This window comes from Lupinus angustifolius, chromosome LG12 (genome assembly GCF_001865875.1).
Source record: "Lupinus angustifolius cultivar Tanjil chromosome LG12, LupAngTanjil_v1.0, whole genome shotgun sequence".
Classification (NCBI taxonomy): Eukaryota; Viridiplantae; Streptophyta; class Magnoliopsida; order Fabales; family Fabaceae; genus Lupinus; species Lupinus angustifolius.
In genome coordinates, this window is record NC_032020.1 from 13,211,009 (window position 1) to 13,226,692 (window position 15,684).

At 33.1% G+C, this 15,684-nt stretch overlaps 3 protein-coding genes across 3 annotated transcripts; 1 reads left to right on the forward strand and 2 right to left on the reverse strand.

The window, feature by feature from the left end:
- On the forward strand, window positions 2,678-7,996 carry LOC109361453 (sulfate transporter 2.1-like). Its single transcript, XM_019606909.1, has 12 exons — window positions 2,678-3,197; window positions 3,402-3,450; window positions 3,572-3,779; window positions 3,871-4,045; window positions 4,151-4,216; window positions 4,464-4,694; window positions 4,807-4,933; window positions 5,706-5,992; window positions 6,880-7,073; window positions 7,176-7,264; window positions 7,416-7,492; window positions 7,604-7,996. The coding sequence occupies exons 1-12, from the start codon at window positions 2,859-2,861 to the stop codon at window positions 7,727-7,729; spliced, it is 1,968 nt and encodes a 655-aa protein (XP_019462454.1). The 5' UTR covers window positions 2,678-2,858; the 3' UTR covers window positions 7,730-7,996.
- Window positions 11,091-12,916, reverse strand: LOC109362680 (protein NEN4-like). The gene is made up of 5 exons (XM_019608647.1): window positions 12,174-12,916; window positions 12,015-12,061; window positions 11,828-11,891; window positions 11,555-11,737; window positions 11,091-11,442 (listed from the first exon to the last, which is right to left on the reverse strand). The coding sequence occupies exons 1-5, from the start codon at window positions 12,630-12,632 to the stop codon at window positions 11,350-11,352; spliced, it is 846 nt and encodes a 281-aa protein (XP_019464192.1). The 5' UTR covers window positions 12,633-12,916; the 3' UTR covers window positions 11,091-11,349.
- Window positions 13,655-15,481, reverse strand: LOC109362681 (protein NEN4-like). Its single transcript, XM_019608648.1, has 5 exons — window positions 14,738-15,481; window positions 14,579-14,625; window positions 14,392-14,455; window positions 14,119-14,301; window positions 13,655-14,006 (listed from the first exon to the last, which is right to left on the reverse strand). The coding sequence occupies exons 1-5, from the start codon at window positions 15,194-15,196 to the stop codon at window positions 13,914-13,916; spliced, it is 846 nt and encodes a 281-aa protein (XP_019464193.1). The 5' UTR covers window positions 15,197-15,481; the 3' UTR covers window positions 13,655-13,913.

A 15,684-nucleotide genomic window follows, 5' to 3' on the forward strand; every position in this document is an offset into this window, starting at 1 on the left:
TCTTTCACTCATAATAGGCTGTTAAAGGGGTATGGAAGAGTCAGTAATTTTGATGTAAAAAACTCTCCAGTAAAGGAAATTTGTTTACCTATAATTTCTTAATCTGATAAGGCCCTGCTACATTCCAGAAAAAACAAAAGGTCCATGGTTGGATACTTGATGGAAGAGGCCCTTATGCAACTTGAAAATGACTAGTAATTCCTACTCATAGGGTGAAGAATACTCTTGTTAGTACAAAAAAGAACTTTCTTAATCCAATCATTTTTTCTCTAACTCTTCCATCCAAATATGCCTTTACTTTTGGCAGTTGTGACTTGGGACAGTGGGATACTATGAAACACGGATACGGATACATGTGTTGGATTAGTACGTATTCGATACGTCGACAAATATTTTTTCTAAAATATGGGATAAGATACATTCAAGAATACGTGTATAAAATAATAAAATATGATAAAATTATAAGTATAAATCAAAATATCCAAAGTAAAAAATATAATAGAAATTGAAATAGTATCAATTTCATCTTCTTCTTGACAGCGATGTTGTGGGTCAGAGAGTCGGCATGGTGGACCGGCTATCCGACTCCGAGGATCAATGCGGTGTGATGATATGTTGGTATGAGTCTTTGTGACTTGTAAATAAGTTGATATTTATTGAAAACGATTCTATCTTATCCTATTTTATTGAAAACGAATTTATATTATCTTATATTTTATTAAAAATAAATCTAATAGGTGTCTTGATATTTTTTTATTTTTTTGAATACTTTATGGATACGTATGCTTCACACGAATCTCAGCGTATCCATGTCGGACACTGACATATAGTGTACTAATCTTAAATAGTAATTTGGGCTGGAAAATTAAATAGAAGTTAAGTTTGGATTTCCACTATTAAGAAATTAGGAAGAAAGTTTAGATTTAACTCAAAATAGTACTTCTAAATCTCAAGTTTCATTTGTAATTTAGTTTACGTGTATGAAAAAATACAAGTGTGAGCAAAGTTACATCTATGTTTTGTGAACACATTCATAAACTTTATCTGCATGGACTTTGAAAACAAGATTGAACTTTTGGGCATGGACTTTGAAAGTTAGATAGATTCTATAACGAAATTGGATGTGTTTCACACTTTCCTTTTTCCTACTTTCATAGTAGAAATATAGACTTATAATGATAAAACAAGAGTTAGAAATGCTTCCATAAATGGGGTTTGTGGGACTTAAGAGAATGCCAAAAGAGCTTGAAAATGTGGAGCAATTGGTACTTGAAGGCAATGGAGTTCTCTTTAGTTTTCAGTTTCACCCACATGAAGCAAAGGAAAGCCATCTTACACCTTATTCCCTGGTTCAGCCATGCTCCAATTATTTTCCTTGGGGCTGAAGCAACTGAAACATGATGATAAGCATAAAAATCTGTTTATACTTAAGTAAAAAAACTCAAACATCATGATAAAGCAACAAAAAATATTTAATTCCCCATCAAAGTTTCATTGCTTTGGAAGCTTCCATTAAATATATTATTATTGTTCTGGAAGATGAAGAGACACTAAATTGTTTGATGAAAGAAGGTGAGAATAATCCATACCTTTTATGTTCAGTTTCATTATAATCTTATATATGGTTTATTTTCTGAGCATTTGCACCTCTGCTATTGCTTCTTTAGAGTAATTGCATTAGAATCTAGTCTGAAATGGGAAATAGGTAAGGCAACTCCATTTGCTTTGTGTGTTACACATAAAAATTTACATTTTTTATGTCTTCAATGTGCTTACTTACCTGTCCTAATATTTATTCCTCTCAGTTAGCAATTATCAACCCAAGGTGGCATATGATTTTCAAGCTAAAGGCAACCAATGATGTGAAAGGAATTTGAGGAAGGGTCTTAAAGCTAGTGAGTGCAAGCAGGATTGCTGAGTTAACTGAACCATGTCTTTGTATCTAATAAGATCTTACCTATTCTTGTCTTCTTTTTATAGTGTAATTTCACCATATTACTCATATGTTATACTAGAGATGTTTTTTCTATGACTCATAACGATAACCGTGCAACCACTTTTTGTTGTATGGGGTTGGTTTAGTGGTGTAAGCCCCAATGGATTCCCAGATGGACCAAAAGACTAAAAATTACTGTGAGCGATACTTGTTGGGAGGAGTATCATACAGTGAGACTGAGGGGATACCCTTAATTATACAAAAAATACGGAGTATCTGTACTTTTTTGTTATAAAGCAGAAAAGTTGTTGTATAAGTTATGTTAGTTGTACATATGACACTATTGTGTCTGATAGCTTGATTATACCTAGGATCTCTATTTCCTAAGTACTTTATTTACAATAGTGTAGTCTAAAGTGAGACGGTAGATTATGTTATCCCAATACTTTTAGGCACAATGAATGTGCAAAGTAATACTGTGTAAGTGTATTATAAAGGTATGGGGCTATTATACAATTAAATAATGTTTGATTTGTAAGATATTTATCTATCTCCATTAGCTTATAACTCATCATCACACTATTATAGCAGCTTGACACTATGATGCATATACCTGTTACTTAAACTTTTGAATATTTTTTGCTTACAATGTGTTTTTTATTAGAATTTAATCATTGGATGATACATGTGTGAAGTAAAGATAAGATCATGAAATTATTAAATAATCTGTAATTTTAAGCATCAATGTAAGCTTATTGAATAGTTAAGAATAACTTCTCTATTCACTCATGATAATAATGCTCTAAGCCCCCTTCTCTATTTCTATAAAAACAGCTTTCTAACATTGTAATAGAGAAGAGTAGTTAATACTAGCTAGGCTTTTGTGCAAGACACAGAGTTCACCCAAACACTTCAATTAAATATGGCTTTGTCAGCAATTGAAAGCTTCAAAGTTGAGGATCATGTGGTGGTAGACACTGAGAAGAACAATATTCAAGAACATTCTGAAACTTCTAAATGGGTTCTCAGTGCTCCTGATCCTCCAACTTTGTGGTATCAAATTGTGGTTTCTGTGAGGAACAGCATTTCACACTATCAACAATGGTGCTCCTCTCTTAGAGGCCAACATAGAGCCAAAGTTGTGCTCTCATTCTTGACTGCTATTTTTCCTATACTTGATTGGGGTCACAATTATACTGTAACCAAATTCAGGAATGATTTACTTGCAGGCCTAACTATTGCTAGTCTCTGCATCCCTCAGGTTTGGTTCTCTTACTGCATAGAACACATCATTGTTAATTATTTCCACTTACACTTTGATCTTATTTCCATTGAACCTTTTAAATTATTACTGAAGTTAGAGCCATAATCACTGTTATATGGAAAAAAGATCAATGAATAAAAAAGGGTATAAGTAAAAAAAATTGTATCATATATAGCTCATACATATTCTGTTTTAATGCAGAGCATTGGTTATGCTACTTTAGCAAAGCTTGATCCTGAATATGGTCTATGTAAGTTACTTAAATTTCCTTTCTCTTTGTCAAAATAAAAAATAACAACTTGAATGATTACATTTACATGTAATATTTTGTAATTATGTTGAGATCAAACTTATGGTAAAAAAATTATTAGATACAAGTGTGGTGCCACCTCTTATCTATGCTATAATGGGAACATCAAGAGAAATAGCAATTGGACCTGTGGCAGTGGTATCTCTTCTTTTGTCATCAATGATTCAGAAATTAATAGACCCTGTTGCTGATCCCGTTGGTTACAGAAAGCTTGTTTTTACTGCAACTCTCTTTGCTGGTATATTTCAAGCTGCTTTTGGACTCTTAAGGTTGGCATGATATAAAGTAAAATAATGAATTATAATTTACATACATGGTTGTATATTTCTAATATAGTGCTAATGTTATGATTAATTATAGGTTGGGATTCTTTGTGGATTTTCTGTCCCATGCTGCTATTGTTGGGTTCATGGCTGGAGCAGCTATAATAATTGGTCTTCAACAGCTCAAGGGACTGTTTGGGATCAATCATTTTACCAACAACACTGACATAATCTCTGTCATGAAATCTGTTTGGGAATCAGTTCATCATCCGGTTTGTTACTCTAGTTAGTTGTGCTTAATTTTCCCTACTTGGTTAATAAATTATTTTCCATACATAATAATTACATGAACACTGTTCTTGTTTAATGTACTGTAGTGGAACCCCCTAAATTTTGTCCTGGGATGTTCATTCTTCATTTTCATTCTACTTACAAGACTTCTGGTGAGTGATTGCATAATACAAATAGTAATTCTCTTATCTTTATGAATTGTTAGGGTCTGTTTGCGAGTTTGTTTTTCGAGGGAAAGGAAGAGAAATCGAAGGCTTTTGAGCCATCTTACAAGTGTATTTCATGGCTCCGAAGCCTTTCCCTTCTCTTCATTCCCTTCAAAACACCAACTTGCAAACATAGCCTTAATGTGCAAATTTAGTTGTCCAATTAATGCATGAATGGAACTTGCCATGTCAGGGTAAAAGGAACAGAAAACTGTATTGGCTGCCAGCAATATCTCCTCTTATATCAGTGATACTAGCAACAGTTATTGTTTTTGTAACAAGAGCTGACAAAAGTGGAGTGAATATTGTCAAACATATAAAAGGAGGACTAAATCCAATTTCTATGAATGAGATTGAGTTTAATAGCCCCCATGTTGGAGCATTGGCCAAAATTGGACTAGTTGTTGCTATTGTTGCACTTACTGTGAGTGGTACTTGTTATACTTTATCCATTTTAATTTCAATGTGTGGTTCTCACTATCAATTTTTTCACTTTAACCTTTTCTTAAGCTTTCAAAATACTTGTATGTTTATAGGAATCAGTTTCTGTTGGTCGATCTTTTGCATCGATGAAAGGATATCACCTTGATGGAAACAAGGAAATGGTGTCATTAGGCTTCATGAACATCATAGGATCCTTCACTTCTTGCTATGTTGCAACTGGTATGTCTGATGTAGATGAAAATATAAATTACTTTCAGTTCCATTGTAAAGAAATAGTCTTGTTTCCAAAATGATTTTTTTTAGGATATAAGTTTGCCATTAAAGATGAAGAGTCCTAACATAATCCTTAAGGGAATATGTTTCATGTACCTATACATCAAATTATGGACCCCAATTGATGTTTCTCCACTTTCTCTAATGTATAAAAAAGATGAAATATATAAGAGATAAACTAAATGTATATAGTGTATTAAATACGATATTCAAATTTTAATACTCGAATAACATTACTCTATCTTAAATCCCCTATTATGTGATCCATAAAGTTAGTCACATATATTCATTTCAATTATGCATAGAGCATAGTTGATGCAACAGCAAAAAATACTATCAGTTAGGTCAGATTTTGATAGCTAAAGGTGCCATAGAACTTCTATGATTAGTGGGGAGTAAAAGAATAGTAGACCAATAACAGGGTACAATGTTTGAGAAAGCAAAAAAATAAACAAGCTAGTGGAATTGAACTATTTTTGGCTTTTATTGTGTGAAGGTGCTTATAGATAGGGACAACACCTCAAGAGCCAATTTTTTTTGGTAATTATCACTATCACAAGAAAGTTGAATAGCACTTGTTGGTTCTTTTTTTGGATCATATCACTTACTGAAAGTTTAATTTCAAAATGCAATTTTCAAGATTTGTTTTGTTGTAAAGTCCAATGGCATTTACATAGTAGTAATTTTTTTTTTACTAATATTATCTTTAATTGTGCAGGTTCATTCTCCCGCACAGTGGTTAATTTCACTGCTGGATGTGAAACATTAATGTCAAACATAGTGATGGCAGTTACAGTCATTATATCACTACTATGTCTCACAAAGTTATTGTATTTTACACCAACTGCAATTCTTGCTTCAATAATCCTTTCAGCTTTGCCAGGACTTATAGACATAAATGAAGGTTACAAAATATGGAAAACTGATAAGGTTGACTTCCTTGCTTGCATTGGAGCTTTCTTTGGAGTGATGTTTGTGTCAGTGGAAATTGGTCTGCTAGTGGCTGTAAGTGCACTTCATTTATCACATTTTTAAAACATTGCTACTTGCTAGCTTTTTCGATCATGTGCTAGTGTTATGGACCACCAAATGCTATTCATGTCACTAGTCTAGTTTGTCATTTTTTGGGTACAAATCAAATGATTACAAACTGTTACAAACTTCAACCATACAGGAGTAATCACTCTCCCTCTCCACTAATGTATATTCCTGCAGAAACACCACTATCTCATTTATCTAGCACTATTTTAATGTGCTGCTCCATAAATTATAAATTAGAGAAATATTGGTAACTTATATTTGAGGTCCAAAATTAAAAGTTTAATGCGCGCAACTAACAAAAAGAAGCTGGAACTGCTTTAGAGATTAGACATGAACCAAGTTAAGTTTTTATCTCAAAACCAAACGTAATGAAATTTTATTAGAACGAGATTTTAGGCATTGAAGCCTGGAGCTTGGTTTAACTGTAGTTTACAGTACTAGTACTTCCCATCCAATTATGGAAAGTCAAACTAAACTTTTTAGTAAAGTGTCATATTCAGGACACTGGTTATGATTACGAAATGCAATAAAGGATGTCGGTCTAAATGGGAAATATCTTTTGTCCCATACTTTACATTATTTAATGTGTTAAAGTTTGAGGATTGGGAAAAAAGTTGTAATCTATTGAATTTCTAATTTAATTTATTTTATGTAGACAAGTCCTCATACTTTGTCATAAGAAGTTGCACAAAATATGATATTTTTTGTGATATGTACTAAATACACCATTGCAAAACTATATATTTTCCTCCTTAAATCAACCAGAAAAATGTGGCAAGTGTGTAGTTAAAAGGTATGTGTGACTCATGTAAAAAATTGAAAAGTAAGACCATCCTAATTTTATATTTCAGGTGGCCATATCTTTTATGAAGATCATTTTTTTGTCTATTGGACCTGGCATAGAAACTTTGGGAAAACTTCCAGGCACAAATATGTTCTGTGATGTTCATCAATATCCTATGGCTATAAAGATTCCTGGGGTTGTAATAGTACGCATCAAGTCTTCAATGCTATGTTTTTCTAATGCCAATTCTATTACAGAAAGGTATTGAACACATGCAACTAGTACATTCATAATATATGAAATTAATTATGAATCACCTTAAATTAATTTACATCAGATTAACTTTTATTTTGTTTTTGCAAGGGTCACTAAATGGATCACTGAGGAAGAAACAGAAGGGGACAAGGAAGATACAAGAAGCATAATTCAGCTTGTAATCATTGATGCCTCAAGTAAGTTTGTTTTTGTTATTGATAAATGTCCATCACAAATAAGTGATTGTTCATTTGTGGATTTGTTATACTTATTTATTGGAACATTCTAGTAGAGAAAAGTCCATTTCATATTTTCATTACATTAATTGTTATTATATATATATGGTAGATTTGGTGAGCATTGACACTTCAGGAATTGCTTCTCTTGAGAAACTACATAAAAATTTGGTCTCAAGTGGAAAGCAGGTTAGCAAAACTTCATTTACTTTATGGTTTTAAATTCCAATTTCTCAAATTTCATGGATGCAACACATTATGTTCCTATTTACATTGACTCCTAGTATTAATTTCTCTCAGTTAGCCATTGCCAATCCAAGATGGAAAGTGATTTACAAGCTGAAGACAACCAACTTTGTAAAAAGAATTGGAGGAAGGGTCTTTTTAACTGTTGGAGAAGCTGTTGAATCCAAGCTAGATTGCTAAGTTGAAATTTGATGGCTACTAATAATTGAACTGTGTGTCTGTTTATAGAAGTTCTGTGTGTGAATAAAATCTTAGTTTTTTCATGTCTCGTATGAATTAGAATGTTTTAGTATGTCAATCATATTAGTGTTTGGATTTTGCACTCTATGGGTATTTTATGTACCATAATACAATGGGGCATAAAAGAATCACATATGGGATTATGTATTATATTGGTGTTGGTATGTGCCTTTTATGCAATAAAAGAAGTGTTTGATTTGTGTGAAACTTTTCTGCCTCCCTACTACAAAATTGTTGTTACCGTAATTTTCAACAATTATAAATGCCACAAAATAATACTTACTTTCTTAGTATCACGGAAAGGAAAGAAAATGTGAGAAGTTTGCCGAAAATGCATCGGCAGAAAATATGAGAGAGAAAGAAAAAGTTGAATGAAAACACATTCAACTCGGAGAGAATTATAATGAGGGGGAATGCATCTATTTATAACATAGAGATTTTTTTCATGTTCCTCGTCTCTCCAATATGGGACTTGGGAATTGTATTTTCAAAACTTTTGTATGTGAGACTCATGAGTTTTTTAAATTTCACACCCAAAGTTCTCACTAATGGTTTTCAATAAACCATGTTCCAACAATCCCCCAATTGAAATTAAAAAACGATTTCCGAGAATATTTGTGGTTTCAATAAGATTGTCCTTAAACAAATGTGTCATACGAGTTGACCTCTTTGCAAAGTGAATAAGATCCAGATTTTACTCGAGTGACTCATAGTCTTGAACTCTATCTCCGGCGTCAAACCACACATAACCTTTTCAAATATGTATTATGTAAAGCCCATGTGTTAAAGGTCATGCACATCTATCCTAGTATAGTGAACGCTTTAGAAATTTATGCCCCAAAATTTCATAGGAAACGACCCCCACTTCCACATTGACATAGGTGAGTCTATCAAGAGTACTCCTATAGCCTAGATACTCCACTCCAATTGGAATATAAATCTCATTAAGAGTTTAACTCATCTTACTTATCTACAAGAATCATATTTCTCATAATTTTATAGCATGTTCATTCTCATATCACTTCATAATTTGTTATTACTCATTGAAACTATTTTTTGGGATCTCCATCCAGTTAGGTCGGGTTACCATCACGAATGATCCTCGTTCTAAGGGCAATAGTCACATACTCTTAGAAGTATTATAGACTTTCTCTCTAGCAAGTCCTTTCGTCAAAGGATCTGCTAAGTTATTTTCAGTGTGTACATGATCCACTCTAACAGCTCCTGTAGAGAGTAACTCTATAATGGTGTTGTGTTTACGACGAATTTGTCGTTTCTTACCATTATAAAAGCGGTTCACAATTTTTGTAATAGTCGTCGTACTATCACAATGAATAAACACAACTAGGATCAGTTTTTCCCATTAGGGAATTTCTGCAAGCAATCTCAGCTAACTTGCTTCTTCGCCAGTTGCTAATGCTATCATCTCAACTTCTTGAAGAGTTGATGGATTCTCCTCCAATATATAGATAATATAACCAGGTCTATACTCTTTAGCAATTATTATTTTATTCCTTCTTCTAGGTTCTATTTCAAACCTTTCATTTTTTTATCATCATCTCTAATCATATGTATGTCACTAATTGATGTGCCCCACTATTCCTCAATTTAAAAAGAAATTTCTTTTCATTGAAGTCAACATCGTTAGACTCAATGATCAATTTTGCGTTAGGGTCGTAAAACCTATACGCCTTGTTGTTTACGGCATACTCAATTAATACACATTCATAAACTCTACTTGCGATTTTAAAACTCTATGAGCATACCTTCATAAATTCTTAATTCTCAAGTGCATACCAAATTAATTTGATAGACATATATGAGTTGTAGTAATTATAGAGATCCTCTTGACAACTCATTCAGAATGAAATTCATAAAAGTAATCATTATCATTCCAGAGAGCTATATTAATACCTAATTTATCCTCTCTTTTTTTCCAGCTTTCTCCAGCAACATTATGACATTGATTTTCAAAACGCGTGCAACTTTTCTCATAGTGAGGAAAAATTTCATCATATGTTGCAAACGAATGATTTGTTCAGGTCATAGTTGTTCGGTATAGTAATATTATTTACGAATGTCATTCTAGTAGAATCGTCTTAAAATTGTTGTTACCGTAGTTTACAAAAATTATAAATGACACGAAATAATACTTACCGTGACTAAATCACGACCAACTCGCTCTCTTTAAGACGTTTCGTGACACTGCCCAAAATGTGCAAGCAATATGGCTACCACATCATCCCAAGGATAAAACAACCCAAATCTCTTTTATCGAATTCTTACGGCACTGTAAGAACCGATCTCAAATACACCCACCACAATATGGCTACCAGTGTCAATTCTCGAAATTCCCACAATATGCCTACAGTGTCAATTCTCGAAATCCTCACAATATGGCTACTTGTGCCAATTCTTTTCCCACAATACTGACTACCCATATCAGTTCTCGAAATGTTCACAATATGGTTACTCTTTTCCCATAATACTGACTACTAGTATTAGTTCTCGAAATGCCCACAATATGGCTACATGTGCCAATTCTTTTCTCTTAATACTGACTATCAGCCTCAGTTCTCGAAATGCCCACAATATGGCTACCTGTGCCAATTCTTTTATTTCAATACTGACTACCAGTGTCAGTTCTCGAAATGCCTAGAATATGACTATCATTTCTTAGTGCCACTAAAAGAAAGGGAGAGAAGTTTACCAGAAACGTAGAATATGACTATCATTTCTTAGTGTCACTAAAAGAAAGGGAGAGAAGTTTATCGGAAACGCATCGACAGAAAATATGAGGGAGAAAAAAAAAAGTTAAATGAAAACACATTAAACTTGGAGCGAGTTATAATGAGGGGAAAAGACCTCTATTTATAACATTATATTTTTTTTCATCTCTCCAATGTGGGACTTGGGAGTTGTTTTTTCAAAACTTTTCTATGTGAGACTCGAGAGTTTTTTAGATTTCACACCCAAAAGTTCTCACTAATGGTTTTCAATAAACTATGTTCCAACCAAAACTTATAAGTCATCATAAGAATATGATAGTTACATTGTAAGAAAAAGACAAGCAAATCAACTTGATATAATCATTGTGACTATGGATTAGAAGTTCATCACTAATTAGCTTTTTGATGTTAACATTAACATAGATGAGATAATTTCACAGTCCTTCATTGCAAAGATGGAAATGTATCCAACTAAGTGAAACTAAATATATTTTAAATAAAAACAAAAAAACAATGCTGTGATTAAATGGATCAGGGAATCCAAGTTTGTACATTTCTACCTAGGATTAACCATTTGAACCGAAACTCTTTGTTGGAAGAATAGTTTGATCACTGTTCATTTTATTGAATTTCATTTACAAATTACAAGTGTCGCCCCTGCGGCATCTTTCATTCAAGAATTTGAATAAATCATTAATTGAAAATAAGAAGAAAAATTATGTACACAAATGAATTTAAGCTGCCATAGTGCTAAAAAAACAGTGTTAAACATTCTGAAGGGTAGAATAGAATCAGCTCAAGTTGCATACTCAATCTTTGTAATTTAAGTCATCATCTTAGAAGTGAATGAGAATTCCTGAGTATTTGGTTAAGAGATTGTTGCGTTTGGGCTTTAAACAAAAGACTTTTCACTCCTTCAGTCATCTGCATTTAAAGGAGTTACAATAATCTTTTATTAGTTACTGATTTATATAAGACTAGAAATGTTTGTTTAGCATATTCTTCAAAAGCCATATATTTTGCTTATGTATAGAACCTTTCCTAAACTTCCCCTTGCAGCATAGGGGACTGTCCTCTGATATCCTAAAGATAAAGAAGTTGGGGGAGATTTTCTGCTACTCTCTTCTCTGCAGGGTGAATTTCCGTTAGTTCTGCTTCTCGTCATAATGCTGGAAGATCCATACCATTTGCTATGCATTGTGCTAGGGAGACTTGATTCCTAACATTACCAGAATAAAAGCCATAACAATTGTATGAGAATCATGTTGAAGAAGAATTGAATATATGTATATGGAGATTGATTGCACACCAGAAACAACACAGTTGCACAATGCTTAACGACCTCCAAGTTCATGCGAACATCGTCTAGGCTCCTGATTCAAGAAAGCCATAAATCCGTATCATTCAAATTTTGCAAAAAAACTAATATATAGTACTCAATTGAATCATTCTAAGCATTGATTACTATAGTTATAACTTAGAAATGGTTAATGTACCTGTGCTTTTGTTGCCCCAGGCCAAAATAAGAAGCCAATGTTGACATCTATCACATTGTTATCAACAAATATTATTCACAAAACATTTCTCATAAGTAATAGTGGTTTAAGATTGTGAGGAACTAATGAATTGTTGATATTTCTAATAACAATGCATACCTTCATATTACCAGCTCTTCTTCCAAATTTCTCAGACAGGACACCTAAAGAATCAATCATTCCGACCGGTACTGGTGCTGGCATATTGATTTCATCAAAGGCCTCTTTGATACGAACACAATCGAAGCTCCGAATGTTGTGACCTGCCCACACCCTTCCATCCAAAATACTGAATATCCTTTCAGCAACATCCTCAAAAGATGGTGCATTCTTCACAGCTTCGTGCGTTATGCCATCGCTTCTACTCGACTTCACTGACACCACAGATAGATCCTTAGGCCTTATCAATGTAGTATAGCTCTCAATCTCACTCAGTTTTTGAGGACTAACCACAATTGCACCAAACTCCAACACATTGAACTTTTGTCCACTCTTTTTGGGCACTGTAGTTTCCAAATCAAAGAACACAATCAAAGGTGTGTTGGTGTTTTCATTGCATGAATAAGAATCCCCCATCATTATCACAATGCTTTTCTTCTTCTTATTCTTATTCTCTACAACTTTTTTTCTTGGTTGAAACTAAAGCTCTCCCTCTATGTAACTTGGTTTCATCTATATGCTATATATAGATGAAGTTGAATTAAAAAATATTTAGCTACGTATTACAATGGAACATAAAAGTTGAAGAAAACTAAATCTTAATTGTTGAGGTTGGCTATCTTGTAGTTAAAGTTAACATGCTAGTTTGCATGAATGGGAAAAAGCTACTTAGATTCTTGACCATGTTTAACATCCAACTAGATAAGAATATTTAACGTAGAGAATTAAGATTGCCTTACCTTCATTTCATTCTTTCCAACCTTGCTCTTCTTTTTGGCCTCTAGCAGGAAACTTGGATTGAAATCTTAACATTATTGGAAACTTGGTGGGTGGATTACTATTCAATATGTTGCATATTTCATGTAGTCTTCTCCTGTCTGGGAATTTATTCTATGCAAGAAGAAGCATATTCTATGCCATATATAGTATATCAATTAATTAATTGACCTTATCAATGTAGACATTTTTTTGGATATTATATCCCATGTGGATTAATTGACGTTTGTTTATCTAAATATCATGGGCATGTGTTTCCTAGAGTTTCACGGATGTTTTTAAAAGTTTTTCATGTAATATTTTTTTTTATATAACTTCATATTGTTTAAGATATGGTCATTTTAATTTAATTTTGTATGCATAAATACAATTTATAATCTTAGCTTTCGAACATTATTACTGTTTAATACTTAATAAAAATGAAGTGGGAATTGTACACAGATTCTTTGTTCATAACATGGGTTCTACCAAATACAAATTGTGCCTGTATTTTGAACCACCACTCAAGTATATAATAAATACCATATTGGTTAATACCTCAACATAAGATGGAAATGTATCCAACTAAGTGAAACTAAATATATTTTAAATAAAAACAAAAAAACAATGCTGTGATTAAATGGATCAGGGAATCCAAGTTTGTACATTTCTACCTAGGATTAACCATTTGAACCGAAACTCTTTGTTGGAAGAATAGTTTGATCACTGTTCATTTTATTGAATTTCATTTACAAATTACAAGTGTCGCCCCTGCGGCATCTTTCATTCAAGAATTTGAATAAATCATTAATTGAAAATAAGAAGAAAAATTATGTACACAAATGAATTTAAGCTGCCATAGTGCTAAAAAAACAGTGTTAAACATTCTGAAGGGTAGAATAGAATCAGCTCAAGTTGCATACTCAATCTTTGTAATTTAAGTCATCATCTTAGAAGTGAATGAGAATTCCTGAGTATTTGGTTAAGAGATTGTTGCGTTTGGGCTTTAAACAAAAGACTTTTCACTCCTTCAGTCATCTGCATTTAAAGGAGTTACAATAATCTTTTATTAGTTACTGATTTATATAAGACTAGAAATGTTTGTTTAGCATATTCTTCAAAAGCCATATATTTTGCTTATGTATAGAACCTTTCCTAAACTTCCCCTTGCAGCATAGGGGACTGTCCTCTGATATCCTAAAGATAAAGAAGTTGGGGGAGATTTTCTGCTACTCTCTTCTCTGCAGGGTGAATTTCCGTTAGTTCTGCTTCTCGTCATAATGCTGGAAGATCCATACCATTTGCTATGCATTGTGCTAGGGAGACTTGATTCCTAACATTACCAGAATAAAAGCCATAACAATTGTATGAGAATCATGTTGAAGAAGAATTGAATATATGTATATGGAGATTGATTGCACACCAGAAACAACACAGTTGCACAATGCTTAACGACCTCCAAGTTCATGCGAACATCGTCTAGGCTCCTGATTCAAGAAAGCCATAAATCCGTATCATTCAAATTTTGCAAAAAAACTAATATATAGTACTCAATTGAATCATTCTAAGCATTGATTACTATAGTTATAACTTAGAAATGGTTAATGTACCTGTGCTTTTGTTGCCCCAGGCCAAAATAAGAAGCCAATGTTGACATCTATCACATTGTTATCAACAAATATTATTCACAAAACATTTCTCATAAGTAATAGTGGTTTAAGATTGTGAGGAACTAATGAATTGTTGATATTTCTAATAACAATGCATACCTTCATATTACCAGCTCTTCTTCCAAATTTCTCAGACAGGACACCTAAAGAATCAATCATTCCGACCGGTACTGGTGCTGGCATATTGATTTCATCAAAGGCCTCTTTGATACGAACACAATCGAAGCTCCGAATGTTGTGACCTGCCCACACCCTTCCATCCAAAATACTGAATATCCTTTCAGCAACATCCTCAAAAGATGGTGCATTCTTCACAGCTTCGTGCGTTATGCCATCGCTTCTACTCGACTTCACTGACACCACAGATAGATCCTTAGGCCTTATCAATGTAGTATAGCTCTCAATCTCACTCAGTTTTTGAGGACTAACCACAATTGCACCAAACTCCAACACATTGAACTTTTGTCCACTCTTTTTGGGCACTGTAGTTTCCAAATCAAAGAACACAATCAAAGGTGTGTTGGTGTTTTCATTGCATGAATAAGAATCCCCCATCATTATCACAATGCTTTTCTTCTTCTTATTCTTATTCTCTACAACTTTTTTTCTTGGTTGAAACTAAAGCTCTCCCTCTATGTAACTTGGTTTCATCTATATGCTATATATAGATGAAGTTGAATTAAAAAATATTTAGCTACGTATTACAATGGAACATAAAAGTTGAAGAAAACTAAATCTTAATTGTTGAGGTTGGCTATCTTGTAGTTAAAGTTAACATGCTAGTTTGCATGAATGGGAAAAAGCTACTTAGATTCTTGACCATGTTTAACATCCAACTAGATAAGAATATTTAACGTAGAGAATTAAGATTGCCTTACCTTCATTTCATTCTTTCCAACCTTGCTCTTCTTTTTGGCCTCTAGCAGGAAACTTGGATTGAAATCTTAACATTATTGGAAACTTGGTGGGTGGATTACTATTCAATATGTTGCATATTTCATGTAGTCTTCTCCTGTCTGGGAATTTATTCTATGCAAGAAGAAGCA